The sequence below is a fragment of the Grammomys surdaster genome, unplaced genomic scaffold, assembly GCF_004785775.1.
Source record: "Grammomys surdaster isolate TR1022 unplaced genomic scaffold, NIH_TR_1.0 205, whole genome shotgun sequence".
Lineage (NCBI taxonomy): Eukaryota > Metazoa > Chordata > Mammalia > Rodentia > Muridae > Grammomys > Grammomys surdaster.
This window is the reverse complement of record NW_021604650.1, coordinates 1677636-1692984: the sequence shown is the minus strand read 5'-3', so window position 1 is coordinate 1692984 and position 15349 is coordinate 1677636. Positions and strand designations below refer to the sequence as shown.

The following is a 15349-nucleotide window of genomic DNA, read 5'->3' as shown; positions in this document are numbered from 1 at the left end:
AACATAAGGACATCTGCTGCCCTTTTTTATCATCTGGAAAGTGAGAGGTAGGATTTGAAGAGCTCTGAGGAGCCCTCAAGCTCTGGCAGCTGTGGGCCGCCCCACTCTTCTGAGTGTAGTAGTGGTCAAAGAGGGGCTGCCTACAATCACCATAGACCTTGGTCGAGGTACTTCTAAATTCAATGTCCAGCTAATGTTGACTAAGATTTTTATTGTTTGTTTGCTTGTTTTATGGTGCCAAAAATGGATGGAACCCAAAACCTCAAGCTTCTAGGCAAGTGCTCTGCCACGGAACCACACCCACAGCCCTCAACATGTCACATTCTTGTCCCAGGTGTCACTTAGCACCATGGATAGACAGTATGATAGTGAACATGACTTTTAGTAGAGAGCCTTTCCTCCATAAGCAGAGTTAGACTAGGTGGAGCCACTGAGGGTGGGCTCTAGCTCTGAGTCTAGTTTCTGCTTTTATGTAGACGGCCCCTGCTATTCCAGGGACTAGCAAGACTTCTAGCTCAGAGTTCCACTCTACAGCCAGCCACATGATAAGAAAGCACTACCAGGAATCTGGGAGACTGAAATGGACCTGCCCCTAGTCTGCCACCAAGCACAGCTTAGGTGCCCTCACTAGTGGGATGCCCCTAAAAAAGACTCCTGTTCTTGGACTGGGGATGTAACTCCACTGGTGGAGTGCCTCCTTAGCATTCATGAGGCCCTGTGCTCGACCCCAGAATAGCATGAACTGAGTATAGTGGTTCATGCCTGTGATTCCAGGACTTAGGAGGTGGAGGCAGGAGGATCAAGTTCAGGGTTGCCTCTGGGATGCATCAAATTGTCTTTTTAAGAAAAAAGTTGATTTTCAGTCCCATTCCTTTGCAATCACTAAAAGACAGATTGGGAACCTAGCTGAGGGTAGTAGTTTTTCAACAGAGAATGGCTGATCAGGTAAGAGTCCTGCCCAAGCTCATAGAAGGTGAAGAAAACCCAGCTGCCCACATGTCACGCTGGGCCACTCCTGGGCCTGTCTCTAGTATTCAACACTAGACAGCCTGATGGGAAAGGGAACTGTCAGCAGAGACTGTATTCTGAAGAAACCTCAGATCCTGATCTCCAGGTGGGACTGTGCTGAAGCTTCAGGCTAGGAGGGGCCTGAAAGCTGATATCTGGGAGGGCGGGGCTCTAAAACACCAGCAAATAAAAGCCTGGAGAGCCAGCGCCAATTTGGAGACCAGCAGGAGGCACCGGAGTCTACAGTTCCTGCTGGATTGGGTAGGCTGCTGAAGCCTGAGCAGGTGGAGCCAGGGAGGAGGGGTGGTGGGCCAGGGCCTTGTAGGCCAAATGGCACGTGGCTGGGGGATTTGTACGTATCCCAGATGGTGAGGGACATTCCCGGAGAGATTCTGCATAGAAGGAGGACGTACAAGTGGCTACTCATACCCTTCCAGAGTAGCTGAGGCAAGGAAGAAAACACCCCAAACAGTCCCACCAAAGGCAGAGAGGATAAACAACGCCACCCAGGCACACCTCACCAGTCAGAAGACCCAGAAGCCTGGCTTGCTGGTGGAGAGGCACAGCTTCAAACACTTCCCTTCCCACCCACTCCTTTGCAGATGCCCATGGCACCACAAGTCTTGCTCCTCTGCCTGCTGGGCCTGGCAGTCACTGGCAGGCATGGCCTGGAGGCAGCCATCCCAGGCTGCCACTTGCACCGTGAGTAACTGCTTGGAGAGTGAGTGGGGAGCAAGGGCAGAGCTGCAGACCAGAAGCACCGGTAACCTGGCTGGCACAGCCTTCACGGTCTGCTCTCTCATCTCCTTCCAGCTTTCAACGTGACGGTGCGAAGTGATCGCCACGGCACCTGCCAGGGCTCCCATGTGGCGCAGGCGTGTGTAGGACACTGTGAGTCTAGTGCTTTCCCCTCCCGGTACTCTGTGCTGGTGGCCAGTGGCTATCGACACAACATCACTTCCACTTCCCAGTGCTGCACCATCAGCAGCCTTAAAAAGGTAAGGAGCCCAAACCTGATGGGGCGTAAGGGTGGGGACCCAGGGACCTGAACCTGAGGGGGCGTGAGGGTGGGGACCCAGGGACCTGAACTTGATGGGGCGTGAGGGTAGGGACTGAGGATGGGAAGGAATGGGAACAAACTTGGGTCCTCCTCCAACAGGTGAGGGTGTGGCTGCAGTGTGTGGGGAACCAGCGTGGGGAGCTTGAGATCTTCACTGCCAGGGCCTGCCAGTGTGATATGTGCCGTCTCTCCCGCTACTAATCCCAGAAGGGCTCAGGCTCCAGTCCTGGCACTAATGTGTCATGGATCTCTCCAGTGAGGGGCTCTGGCCCTCGTTAGAGTCTGTGAGGATGGGGTCTCACCTCCTTTTACCTGACCTTCACGGCAGTCTCATTGCTATGTTCTCCTTCGCTCCTGTCCTCAGTAAAGCAAGCAATGTTTGAGTTTCGCTCTTTATTAAGTCTGCCCCCTAGCCAGGTGAAGGGGACAGACCATAATTACTGTGACCCCCCCCTCACCCCAGGACAATGTGAATCTCTTCTTGCCTGTGCCCTCACCCCTCCCCCTGCCCAATAAATAAAAAGGGATAAGGAAATTCAGGGCAAGGGAGAGGAGAGGAGGATGTCCCTGGACAATGTCTTGTTGAGGGTGAGCTGGGCAGAATAAATAGACTGTGCCCCCATGGTGGGGATGAAGAAGGCCCTGGCCAGGCGCTGAGTGTCCATGCCCCAGGCCAGGAGCAGGGGTAGATGCCCGGCTACCGCCGGGAGCCTAGCTGTGTAGGGCAGGGGAGGATCCCTGATGCCAGCTTCCCAGTCGCACACTCGCCCTGGTCTAGTCTTGCCAGAATCTTGCCACAAAGGCCTGAGGGTCCTGCTGCCAAGACTACCATCTTGCCTTGTCTTCCCCTCCATGAAGCTGTCCCATGGGGCTGGTAGGGAGTCCTAGAGCCACTCTGGCAAGGGCACGGGGAGGCATGGCCTCGCTGGGTGGGCCCCTGGGCAGAGGGATGGAGGGGCTGATAGCTCTGGGTTTAGCTTCTCCTGTTCTAGATTTATCTAGCTCTGACCCCCACTGGCAGACACCTGGGGCGTAGGCCGTGGGACAGGGACTTCCTTGGCCCCTTGGGTCCCCTGTAGCCGGCGTAGCCGCAGTTCCTCCAAGCCTCGCCATAGCTCCTGCCGCTCCTGGGCCTTCTGTTGCTCCCTGGGGAAAGAGGGTGAGGCAGCTCTTCTTCTAACTGGCAGCTGTCTAACCTCCTTCACCACTCCCCCACTGTAAAGTGATTAGTACTCCACGGGAACCCTCAGCTTAGAGAAGAGGTGAGGACAGAGAGAAGAGAAAGAACTGGGCTTTGAGCTGTTCTGGCTAAGGCGGGGAGTCAGAGCAGCCAGTGGGCATGGGTCCTGAGAAGAATGGCTGTATTTGCCCAGGACAGACATAGGATGAGGCTGGGAACACCACACGGGATGGGTCCTCTTCATCTCCCTGCAGCCTGAGGGCTTGATTCCTTCTTCTCTGCCCCTCCCCAGTGGCTAGCGTCCCTCCCACCCGGTACTCACTGCTGTTTTTCCAGCTTGTAGGAGGCCGTGAGCTCATCAAACAGCTTTCCATTCATCTCCATGAAAGTCTTGAGCACATTGTAGATCAGGGACACGATGGTTCTGACATAGCAAGGAGATCCATGAAACACCATTCTGCTTGTCCCAGAACACTGTCCATTCATGTCCCTGCTCTTTTACCTCCCTTTGACATCCCAACATTTGCTCACAACTAGGAGAGGCCCCAGGGGCTGGACTAGCTATGCTGTCTGTCTCTGAAAGGTGGAAAGCTTGGGCACTTACTGATTCCAGTGCTCCTTGGACACTTGGTAGAGGGTCCCAAATACCGCAGGCAGCACAGTGTGGCAGTTGTCCTCAATGAGGCTCAAGATGTACTCATTGTTCCAGAAATACAGAGCCCGCTCTGCAACCTGGGCAGGTGAAGCAGGAAAGAGGGCCTGGTGGTGGCTTTTGGGTGTGCACGGTCTGTTTTTTCTCCTTACCCTCAAACCCAGATCCCCTAACTTTCACACCCCAACCTGAGGGCTTATCTGACCCACTGGAGAAAACAAATGAAGGAGAGAAAAGGCCCTGGCTTTACAGTCCTGACTCCTGCACAGCTGCTGCATGCATGCGGCCTTGCAAGGCATTCAGCATCTCAGCCTCAGCTGTGTGCTGTGGGGATGGAGTAAGAACGCTGCTCTCCACCAGCTGTGGTCGGGATGAGAGAAGTTCCTGTTCTTCAAGGTGCTTTAGAAGTGAAATCTCAGAGCCATCATCCCCTAACTTCCACACCCCAACCTGAAGAACAAACAAGTTAGAGGAAGAACAAACGTCCACCAGGTTATGGCTCCTGGGGATAAGAGTGAGTCTAGAATAACATGGGGACCTGACCTTCTGGCCAGAAAGTGGGGACCGTTGAAGTCTAAAGTTACCAAGAAAAGAGGAGAGGGTCCAACAGTTCTGCAGCCCACTGTGGGTCAGTTTCCCTGGTGTGTTTACAACTATGAGCTCTTGCTCCTGTCAATATGAAGGGTCTATTGTTGGCCCATTTTATAGTCAGGGAACCCCACTTAGACTTAGATAAGTGATTTCCTCAAGGCCTCTCAGCCAGTAGAATACATATCTGAGGTCTGGCCCTCAGACCCATGAGCCTAAGGCCATCATCTCCCTGTCATCAGGCCTAGGGCTAGAGGAGAAGCTGAGGTGAGAAGGGGCTATGTCTGGACAACTGAGAATCCTTGCCAAGCTGTGCCCCTGCCCTGATCCCACCTCCCTTTGTCACACACCTGGAAATGGGGGCTGGAGACACAGCGAGCCACCTGCTTGAAGAGGGGCTCCTGGACCTTCACAAACTGGGAGGGCTCGATGACATCAAGAATCTCTTCCATCTCCCCCAGGAACATCACCTGGGGAGAGGGCAAGGCAGCAGTTTATGTTCCCCTAAAGTACACACTTGCTCCCCTTCTGGAAGCTGAGCCCTCCCCACTACTGTCAGGGTTGTGAGAACCCTTCATACCTCCTTCTGGGTGCAGGTTTTAGGCCAGTATTTAAGGAGCCCCCGGATAACCTAGAGGGTGGAGAAGGAGTCAGACCCGAAGAGTGAGGGGCCCACCTTCCCTCCAAGGTACTCACATGCTCTGTCAAGGTTGCATCCTTCTCCAAGAACTGCACCACACAGTATGCCAGCTACAGGGACATGGTGGGAAGAAGTAGCCAAGGTCAGGAAGGGCCAGGAGCCAAGAACTAGCTGCCTAGGACAGCGTGCCAGGCATCTGCTCATTACTGCCTTCACACTCCTGTTCACTGAGTGCTTACTGCTGCTCTGGACCTACAAGGCACCCAGCGCTGAGAGCTGGAGAAGCACAGGGCTGGTGTGTGAGGTCAGCAAGGCACCAGCGCTGAGGGCTGGAGAGGCACAGGGCTGGTGTGTGAGGTCAGCAAGGCACCAGCGCTGAGAGCTGGAGAGGCACGGGCTGGTGTGTGAGGTCAGCTCTCAGGTAGAGGACACTGAATTACTAGAGACTGGGGGGTGAGCCCGGATCCAGTAAGTGTCAATTTGACTTCTTGTCCCTGCAGTCAGCCCTGAGTGTCAGCAAATGCTGCCCCTGCTTCAAGGCTAGACCTAGGCTCACCTGAGCATGAAAAACAGACAGTGACTTGACAGAATGCAAGGGGATCAGAACTCGAACCAGGAACTGCTTGTGCTCAGTCTTCAGGGGCAGCGCAAAGCCATTGATGATGCTTTGGAGTGGACAGAAAAGAGGAGCAGGGCTCAGCCAAGCAGGCCCCAGTCCCTCCTACCAGAAAGCCCAGCTCCAGCCAAAGCCCCAGGAACGTTACCTTCCCAAGATCTCTAACAGCTCTGCCACGCCGTTGAAGTGCTCCAGCTCATAGATGAAGCTGCAGGGAAAGAGACGAATGTGGATGGCGGGAGCTTTCAGACAAGCCCAGCTCTCCATCACCCTTCCTGCCAGCAATCCTGACTCACCCCACACAGCTGTCCAACTGTCCTCACAGAATTGCTCCCTTCCTGGGGCCCCAAACCAGCACCCATTGATTCCACACCCACCTGCAAAATGTCTCCCAGACCAGCCATCTCAGCCACTGTCCCAGCTCAGCCTCTCTTCCCTGAGACAGCCCCAGCTCACTTCTTCAGGTCCCTAGCACTTCTTACCTGATGCCCAGCCAGGCAGCAGGCACTCAGCCTAGGACTTTCATACAGTCAACCAAAGCAAAGGCAAAAACCTCTACCCTGCACTGTAATTCTCAACATCCCCCTAGGAGGCAGGGCCTACAAAAGCCATTACAGAGATGAAGTTGAGACTCTGTAGCTAAAGGCTACTCATCTCAAAGTTAATAAGTGGGGAAGCTAATGGACTCTGAGCTCCTGGAAAACATGGGTCAGGGCTTCTTTATTTTATCACTAAAAACAACAGCTAATGTTTCAGAGGCCCCATCTCAGGCCAGGAACTATGCCAGGTGCTTTGGAGGCCCATCTGGCTTCATCTGGAGAATGGCCCCACATTAGCACAGGCAGTGTGCTCACTTCAAAGGATGAAGCAAGAGGAGAACTTCAAGGACTTGCCCAAGTTCACCCAAATACTGAAACCAAACTCAAATATACAGCCATGGTCTCAACTACAAGGTCACAGGGACTCCCCATGTCCAGTGGATATGGTGTTCAGAACATGTTTGTAGAAAGAATTTCTCTGGGTCATTATAGGCCAGGCTGATAAGGATTAGAAGATCTAGCTCTACATCCCTCTGGGCTGCCCTGGTCCATCTAAACTACTTAACTAGCCTCTGTCTTCCTACAGTAGTCTCACTTGGCCTCTATTTTCTCCTCTGTAAATGGGAATGAATACTTATTCTCTGCTGATTTCACAGGCTTCATATAATCAATACTACATTGAACACCCAGAACTTGATAAGCATACAGCCCGGGAGGCCCAGCAGGTCCCTTCTTCCCTGCCTCCCTCCCAGATCTCTGCTAGGCAGGCAGTGCAACGCACCGGAGGAAGATATGGTTGCACTGTTTGCGGATGTAGGCCCGGAGACCCAGGAACTTGCCGTATACCCGATGCAAGATGGTCTTGAGGTACTCACGTTCCCGGGGGTCCTCACTGTCAAATAGCTCCAGGAGCTGCAGGACCCAGGGTCAGGGTAAGAGAAAGCCAGATGTCAACCTGTTTTTCTCCCCATCCTATCCCATGTCCCTCAGATAACCTGTGCCCGCTATATGGTACCACCCAGCCTGGGCTCCCCAAGTCACCATCAGGACAAACTTTTGATCCACGTATCTCTTGGCCACAGAGGGCTGGAAATCTGGACTCTCCAAGAAACGTAGGAAAAATTCATATACCAGCTGTGGGTGGAAGACAGAGCAAAGAGTGAGTTTGGCTGCAGCCTTTCCCACTTCCCTTACCCTGCAGCTCTCGGCCAACAGTCAGGGTCTCCCTCAGCCCTCCAATCTACTGTGAAACGCAGACCCTGCCCCAGCCCTTCACACCTGCAGATGTGGCCACGAGGGCTCAAGGTTGGGCTCATCTTCTTCAGGGTCAAATTCAGGGTTCTCGCTGGGTGGCAGCGTCCTGAAGATATTTACTGATATCTATTAGGGAAAGGGAGGGCTTTTTAAGGATGAGACCATAGAAGCAGAAGTTTTGGAGACTCTCAAAGCTCTCTATATCCCAGTCAGGTAAGGAATTTGTGGCCTTCCTGCCTCAGCCTTCTAAGTAACTAGGATTACAGGCATGCAGCATCAGGCTAAGCACTTTGGTTGTTTGTTTGTTTGTTTGGTTGGTTGGTTTTTGTCTTGTTTTTTGACAGAGTTTTATCTGTCTAACAGAGCTCTGGCTGTCTTGGAACTCTCTCTGTAGACCAGGCTGGCCCCGAACTCAGATATCCACTTGCCTCCATCTCCCAAGTGCTGGGATGAAAGGTATGCACACCACCACTGCCTGGCATGGCCAAGCAATTTCTAAGTACAGTGAGTACATGGGACTTGAACTTGAGGTCTTGCACTGAGTTTTACCACCAGACCTCATCCAGTTCTCCTGGACTGACCTACTCCCCAGCAAGGAAGATTGTCCTCTGGACAATTTTCATCTAAACACCAAGTTCACACAAGCCCTACACCAAGGGCTGGAGGGCGGCTTGACACATCCATACGTGGATGTGATCCAGCAGTGATGGTAAGGTTGAAAGCAATGAAGTCCCCAGGGCCAAAGTGTTTCTGCTTGGACTGTGAGAGAGGGTTTCATGCCTGAGTCAGACCATGGAAGACAAGTGGGCTGGAGGACAGGCACCCTAGGCCCAGCTCACTCAAGTATAGGGACAACAGGGGGAGGAAATCCTGAGAGGGTGTTGGGTAGCGTGGGACTCAGTGAAAACGGAAGCATGGCCCTGAGACCAAGCTGAAGAGTACACATTGGCTCTTCCCATAGGGGTCCTTTGTCCCTGAGGCAGGGTGCAGTGCTTACCATGCGGATGATGTCTGGGTAGACAGGTTCGATGAGGACCCCCCGGGTGCTCCCCACACATTCCACCAGTTCATTGAGGGCTGCACGCTTCACCTCCTTCCCCTTGAGATCAGCCACACAGTCCAAGAAGTCAAACATCACCCCACATTGGGCCAGTTTCCGGCTCAGCAACTCATGTAACTCAGAGGCTGGCACATCTGGGGGGAGGGACAGGGAGACAGCCTGGATCAAGCTGCCAGGGCTCTGGACAGGGTGTATCTCCTCATCCCTCGGGTTGACTTTCCAGGAAGCCTCAGTTGTCCCCATACAAGGTACTCTGGTACAGCAAACAAACAATTCTAGTCCCATCCTTCACTCCTGGGAGGCTGAGGGTAGGAAAGTGGTTCTCTCTTATAATCCAGGATCAGAGACCTCATGAGTTTAAAGCAAGATCCCAAACCCTGGATATTCAGGCATGCCCCCCACAGCCACTGCCTCCCTCTGCACATGGACCTGTGACCCAAAAGTAGAAAGCAGGGCAGGAGTGAGGTGGGGAGATGTGCTGATCAGAGGGAATCATGCCAACTACCTACCCCAGGACCTAGGCAGCTGGCTGGACTGATAGTAGCCTCCTGAAACCTAGGCTGTGTGCCCCACCCTTGGCCCTTGCCTGCCCCTGGCACCACTTCCAGATGCCCCACCTCCAGAGATGACAGGCCAGTCAGGCCATGCGTCAGCAGAGGCCTGGAGACTGAGGGTCAGTTCCGATGGAGTTCCTAGCCTGAAAGAGTATCCAAACTCTACCTGACAGCTGCTTCTCCCTTGGTCCTCCCCCATCTTGCTTCCTTCTGGGCTTAGGTACCCTGACAACCAACAACAGCTCACCTTTGAGCAGGGGCAGCGGAGTGAGCTCTTGCTGGTTGCTCTGATAGCGGAACTGAGAGGAGCTGTGTGAACGACGGGGCCGGGCCCTGCGGAGGGACCGGCGGGAGAAGCCATCCACCTTGTCTGGTGGTGGCACTGGAGACAACCCTGGGGAGGAGGGACTTGTGGGGGTGCTCGCCGGGGGCAGCTTCGTCTCCATGGCCAATGGGCAGCACGTCAATCTTTCAGAGCCCAAGGGGCTCCTTGTGGGTCTGGAGTAAGCTGAATGAGGCCACACACATTAACTGGGACCCATCCTGTCCAGCGTGTTGAGGGTGGGGGCACGACCACAGTCCTGACCCCCCCAGGGCCTCTGGCAACTGCCCAGTCCTGGGGGGGCAGGCAAGGTAGAAGGGCAATGGCTCAGGTCTTTCCTGAGGGTCCAGAAGAGTCCAGTCAGGGTTCCCACGCTGGCTCTTCTGAAAAGTCAGGTTAGAAAGGTCAGCAAGAGAGACATAGAAAGCAGCTTTCCAAAGACAGCCCGCGTGCTGCAGTTACTCCTTACTTCTTTTCCCTCCTTCTCTTGCTAGACCCCAAAACAAGGGTGCAATCATGCCCCTCCCTTCTTCCAGACCCAAGCTCTAAAGTAGCCCCTCCCCAAATACGGCCTATGGCTTCTACTCTGGATGGGGACACTGTTTAGCATCCCCCAGCTCCTAACAGCAGTGTGACTCGCTAGCTCTACTAATGTCTCCCGTCCCGGTGCACTCACCCAAAAAATGAGGGTGCTGTTCTCATGCACCCCCTTTCAGACCCTAGCATCCCTCCCCATATCCCGCTCCTTCCTGGTCTCTAAACCTCAATGTGGTATTGGGGTACACACTCACTTCTCAGAAACCCAGACTTTGGTCGCCGACCCTAGAGGTTGCCTCGGTGGAGGGGACGACGGTTCAAGGGTCCTTAGCGGTGGTTCCGCCGCTCGGGGCGCTGGGGCTGGGCGGTAGCGCTCCTGGGTTCGCTCCCAGGCTCTGGGGGTGCTGGAGCATGCCCCCAGCTCAGCCCCAAAAGGGGTCGGGCGCTCGGCAGGCTCTGGGCTGGGCCCCGGCAGCACGCGACCCTTGCTAGGTATCTCCGGATCAGATCCGCGCGGTGCAGCGCAGCGGGAGCCCCGGCTCGTTGCGCACCGGCACCCGCCGCCCAGCTGCTCAGGATGACATCAAGTCACCTCCCCCCTCCCGTCCCGCACCTCCCTCCGCTAGGGGGGGCTGCGTCAGGGAGGCCTCGGGACCGCTGGGAAATGTAGTCCCCACCCTGCTTAAAGGAAGCAGCCGAACCTTAAGGGTAACCTCAGAGCAAGTGGAAGAACTCCGCACTCCTGAGATAAGCTGCGGATTTTAAAACCTGCGAGCAAAGTGGGGCAGATTCCAGCTCACAACTGGCCTCCCGAATTCTGGAAGGGACACTATGTAGGGAAAAAAGAGGATTCTGGTGTTGGAACTTGCTAATGCCGGGACCGTGACAAAACAGAGTCCTAGCATGATGTGCCAGGCCCACAATTTGGTCTGAGTCATCTGTACCTCAGGTCATCCCCAAAGGAGCCTCGTACTCAGCCCAGAATGAGGCCGGACACTTACAAAACCCCTTGAATCCGGCTTTGGAGGGGTTAATAGTCGGCTTTGCGTTAGCGCCTGCTGGGAGGGGTGTGGTTCACTAGAGGCTCCTGGGAAATGCAGTCCATTCTCCGGGCCTGCAGTGCCCCTCCTGTCACTTACTGTCTGTGGTGACATCATGGTCTGTAGTTTAAAGGGACAGTCCTGGGATGCCAAAGCAAGGAGGGCAGAAGGTGCTTGCTACCCTGGAGGTGCCCCCGTCCTAAGGCACAGGACCTCCCACCTTCTCTGGCCCCAAGATGTGCCCTGGAGAGTGGGGAGTTCTTTATCAAAACCCCGATGCTGGGTATCAGCTGTACTCCAAGAGTTTGGCATTCTGCTCAAAAGTTCCTAGCTGCTGTCCTGGGTCCCCTTCATAGTACCAGGACACCGACACTCTATTCCCTACGGTGACTGTGAGGTCCTTACCCCGAAGCTTTACCTGGGTGAGAAACTGGTCCATGCTGAGCAGCAGGAGAGAGCAATGAGGTTGGGGGAGTTGGGGTGCTTTTCGGCCCCACCCATTTATGGACTCTGGTGATCACTTAGTGCTGCAAAAGAAGTCTATATACCCAAGACGTGCCCACCTGTAGAGCAACAAACAGCAGAGGCTGTATTGAGAACACTGTTCCGCCAGCCTAGAATCTAGCACCTCAATGGATGCCCAGAGACTCTACACAAACAGCTGATCTTGACTTGTCGTTTTGCTCTGCTCTTCATCTGCCAGACAGAACAGGAACCTCTAAACTATTACTTGGCCCACCTCCAAGGCTCAGACATGGTTTCCCTCTCTTTACTCCCTAATAATAAGCTGGGGAAACCAGACCCACAGAGCCTCTTCCCACCAGACCAGGACCCAGAGGCCAAGCCAGGAGGAATGCCTTGCTGGTGACACTATAGTGCTTTCCACAGACACTCTGTGCTGCAGTTTTCAGGCCAGGCTGTCTGAAGTCAACTAGCCATGTCTGGCAGGGGCCTAGATGATGCAGAAATAAAACTAGTGGAAGAAGTGGCTTTGAGATTCTTTGTTTTTGATGCTGAGGATGAGTTGTGAGGCTTTGCACATGCTGGGCAAGAGCTCTATTACTGAGCTACATCCCTTATCCCAGAAGTGGAATTTAAATTAACTTTCAAACAGACATTGAAAGATAAAGGGTTAAAAAGTCTTTTCTAGCCGTGCAGTGGTGGCACACGCCTTTATTCCCAGCACTTGGGAGGCAGAGGCAGGAGGATTTATAAGTTCAAGGCCAGCTTGGTCTACAGAGTGAGTTCCAGGACAGCCAGGACTACACAGAGAAACCCTATCTCAAAAAAAAGTCTTTTCTTATTCTTTTTAAACTTTGGGGGCAGGGACGGTATATGTTTTTTTTTGTTTTGTTTTGTTTTGTTTTCAAGACAACTTTCAACTTTTCGAGAATAACTTTCAACATTTTCGAGAATAACTTTCAACTTGATCCTTCTCCTTCCACTTCCCAGTGATGACAAATTTGGCATCACCAAGCCCAGATTATGCTGGGGATCAAACCCAAGGCTTCATGCATCCTAAGCAAGTGCTCTACCAATTGAGCTACATTCCTGGCCCTACTTTTGTCAGTTGTTACTATAATTAATTAAATACACAATTGATGGTATATCAATACCATCAAGCCGGTCGAGGACTGATAGATCTCTTGATTCACTCCATAAACATTTTTTTTTTTTTGAGACAAGGTTTCTCTGTGTAGCCCTGGCTGTCCTGGAACTCACTCTGTAGACCAGGCTGGCCTCGAACTCTCGAACTCAGAAATCCACCTGCCTCTGCCTCCCAAGTACTGGGATTAAAGGTGTGCGCCACTACTGCCCTGCTCATAAACATTTTCAAAATGGCTGCCACCATCAATCTGTCTCTTTGAATGGGCCCTCATAAAGTTTCTCACATCTCTTGGAGGCCCTAAAGACTCTACTACATAATGAGCTGCCATGATGTCATTGTAACAGAAAGGTGGATGATGTGAGCATAAAAAAAAGCAAATCAAGGACACGGCTCTGTGAGAGTATTTGTTTAGTATGTACAAGGACCTGGGTTCAATCTCCAATACTGCTAAAAACAAAACAAAAAACCCAAACAAACAAACAAACAAACAAATACTAAAATAAAATTAGAATCTCCTGTTGGGCCTGATGTAGCAAACTTGAAGTTCCAGCACACATGATAAATGACAGCAGAGAATTAGGAGTTCAAGGCCAGCCTTGACTACAGTTTTTTTTTTTTTAGATTTACTTATTTATTTTATGTATATGAGTACACCATTACTTTCTTCAGACACACCGTAAGAGGGCATCAGACCCCATTGCAGATGGTTGTGAGCCACCATGTGGTTGCTGGAAATTGAACTGAGTACCTGTAGAAGAGCAGTCAGTACTGCTAACCACTGAGCCATCTCTCCAGCCCTTGACTACAGTTTTTGAGCAGTCCAAACTGTCAGACTTGGTCTTGAAGCTCAAAGATTATTAACATTAATTTGCATTTGGTTTTGGACCCCAGGACAAGGGACTGAGGTACATATTTTACATACCAAAGCAGACCTTGCCTCTAGGTGCTCCCAGGATCCCTTAGCATTCCTTCCTGGCATACCCTCATCTTCAGCCTTGAACTTTCCAACCCAGAGGCTGGGCTGCCCTACCCCAGAAGCTCTTGCCTATATAATCCAGACATTTTGGCCCCTCTCTTCTCCTTCTCTCTGTGCTTTCCTCTCCCTCTCCCTTCCCCAGCCCCATTGTGACTCCCCTCACCTCAATTCTTGGGGCCAGTGAACTCACGTGACTGTAGCTTTCCAATAAATCTGCCTTTAATATAATCTAATCTGGCTTGAAATGGCTCATTTTACTGGCGGCAGGGAAATAACCTATCACTTACCAAGAGCTGAAAAGAAGCCAGGTCTCTGCCCCAAGCCAAGATTTTTGTTTATGTCTGCCTCTACACAGTTTGTTTTTAAGAAAGGGTCTCTCTGAGCTGGGTGTAGTAGGTGTCCTGGGTGGGAGGCAGAGGCAGGTGAGTTGAGGCCAGCCTGGTCTACAAAGTGAGATCCAGAACAGTCAGGGCTGTGACCCACACAGAGAAATCCTGTCTTGAAAAACCAGAAAGAGGGAGAGGGAGAGGGAGAGGAAGGGGGAGGGGGAGGGGGAGAGGGAGAGGGGAAGGGGGAAGGACAAGGGGAGGGGGAAGGAGGAGAGGGAGAGAGAGAAGAAGAAAGGAAGGAAAAAAGGAAGAGAGAGGAAGGGAGATCTTCCCTAGCTCATCCAGGAAGTGGCTGTGTAATGGAGGATGACCTTAAGTTTCTGATTCTCTTGCCCCCATCTTCCGAACTCTGGGATTACAGGGGTGCACCACAATTTAGTTTATGTAGTGGATTACAGGGGTGCACCACACACAGTATGACTTCTGGTATTATATTGAGTCAAGCTCCCCATCAAAGCTAAGCTAGATTTTCAATTACTCGTGAACATCTGTATGGCTCTCGTTACAGAGAAAGTTTGGTGGCCACATCTGTATGGCTCTCATTACAGAGAAAGTTTGGTGGCCAACTCTATGGAACAGTAGAGGGTGAACTCATTCTGTAAATAATGGGAAAATAAACAGTTTAGTTTTTGCAGGCTTCTGTCTTAATCTCAATTCCTGAGCTCTGCCACCATATCAGGAGAGCAGCCCTATACTACATTTAACACATGAGCTTGCCTGGGCCCCACTAACAGTGTATGAGCACTGAAGTAAATTTTGGGAGACTTTTTTCATATCATAAACTGTTCTTTGTTATTTTTCTTTCCATATGTCCCCAACCATTTAAGAACAGAAAGAAGCAGGAGCATCACCACAAGTTCAAGGCCAGCCTCCTCTATATGGTGAGCTCTATACCAGCTAGGGAGACACAGTGAGACCTAGCCTCAAAACAACAAGACAAAAGCTTAGAAGTCATAGTTGCCAGGTTGTAGGAACAGGAGATCCCAGTTTGTGGGAAGTTGAATTATTGATTTTAGGATTAGAGATATGAAAAGCCATTATTTCAGAGAGGGCCCCAACAGACCACAGAAGGGAGGGACCCTTAATCCCCTGCTGTGCATTCTTTAGATAGGAGTGGAAAGTGTGGAGACCTTCCTGGTGATAGGCTAAGCAACTTTCATAATCCTATTTTCTACCTCTTAAATTGGGAACAGTAGCAAACTGGATGGAAATGAGAACATGACCACTCTGATGTGAGGGAGAGTACAGCCAGAGGCGTCTGGAAGAAGCCAGAGCAGGGAGAGAGAGAGAGAGAGAGAGAGAGAGAGAGAGAGAGAGAGAGAGAG

At 52.1% G+C, this 15349-nt stretch overlaps 2 protein-coding genes across 3 annotated transcripts; one reads left to right on the top strand and one right to left on the bottom strand.

Annotated features, from left to right (window-relative positions):
- Positions 1 to 1456: 1456 nt before the first annotated feature.
- Gpha2 (glycoprotein hormone alpha 2) lies at positions 1457 to 2451 on the top strand. Its single transcript, XM_028770967.1, has 3 exons — positions 1457 to 1710; positions 1822 to 2006; positions 2168 to 2451. The coding sequence occupies exons 1-3, from the start codon at positions 1611 to 1613 to the stop codon at positions 2267 to 2269; spliced, it is 387 nt and encodes a 128-aa protein (XP_028626800.1). The 5' UTR covers positions 1457 to 1610; the 3' UTR covers positions 2270 to 2451.
- Positions 2447 to 10592, bottom strand: Ppp2r5b (protein phosphatase 2 regulatory subunit B'beta). 2 transcript variants are annotated; one of them, XM_028770966.1, is made up of 14 exons: positions 10265 to 10592; positions 9399 to 9856; positions 8535 to 8731; positions 7562 to 7663; positions 7325 to 7417; positions 7065 to 7195; positions 5893 to 5952; positions 5685 to 5793; positions 5185 to 5238; positions 5069 to 5119; positions 4839 to 4958; positions 3853 to 3980; positions 3571 to 3672; positions 2447 to 3214 (listed from the first exon to the last, which is right to left on the bottom strand). In XM_028770966.1, the coding sequence occupies exons 2-14, from the start codon at positions 9595 to 9597 to the stop codon at positions 3067 to 3069; spliced, it is 1494 nt and encodes a 497-aa protein (XP_028626799.1). In that variant the 5' UTR covers positions 9598 to 9856; positions 10265 to 10592; the 3' UTR covers positions 2447 to 3066. The 2 variants fall into 2 exon arrangements, with proteins under 2 accessions (XP_028626799.1, XP_028626798.1); XM_028770965.1 differs by lacking the exons at positions 2447 to 3214; positions 3571 to 3672 and having other exon boundaries at positions 3879 to 4569; positions 10265 to 10536.
- Positions 10593 to 15349: the final 4757 nt, after the last annotated feature.

Bases quoted from the DNA above. Each gene is read 5' to 3' on its own strand.
- Gpha2 (XM_028770967.1), top strand. From the start codon at position 1,611: ATGCCCATGGCACCACAAGTCTTGCTCCTCTGCCTGCTGGGCCTGGCA. The intron at 1,711-1,821 runs GTGAGTAACTGC...ATCTCCTTCCAG, and splicing joins CCCAGGCTGCCACTTGCACC to CTTTCAACGTGACGGTGCGA. The intron at 2,007-2,167 runs GTAAGGAGCCCA...CTCCTCCAACAG, and splicing joins CCATCAGCAGCCTTAAAAAG to GTGAGGGTGTGGCTGCAGTG.
- Ppp2r5b (XM_028770965.1), bottom strand. From the start codon at position 9,597: ATGGAGACGAAGCTGCCCCCGGCGAGCACCCCCACAAGTCCCTCCTCC. The intron at 7,664-8,534 runs GTAAGCACTGCA...TTTCCCTAATAG, and splicing joins ACCCAGACATCATCCGCATG to ATATCAGTAAATATCTTCAG. The intron at 5,239-5,684 runs GTGAGCCTAGGT...ATGTCCCTGTAG, and splicing joins TGTCTGTTTTTCATGCTCAG to CTGGCATACTGTGTGGTGCA.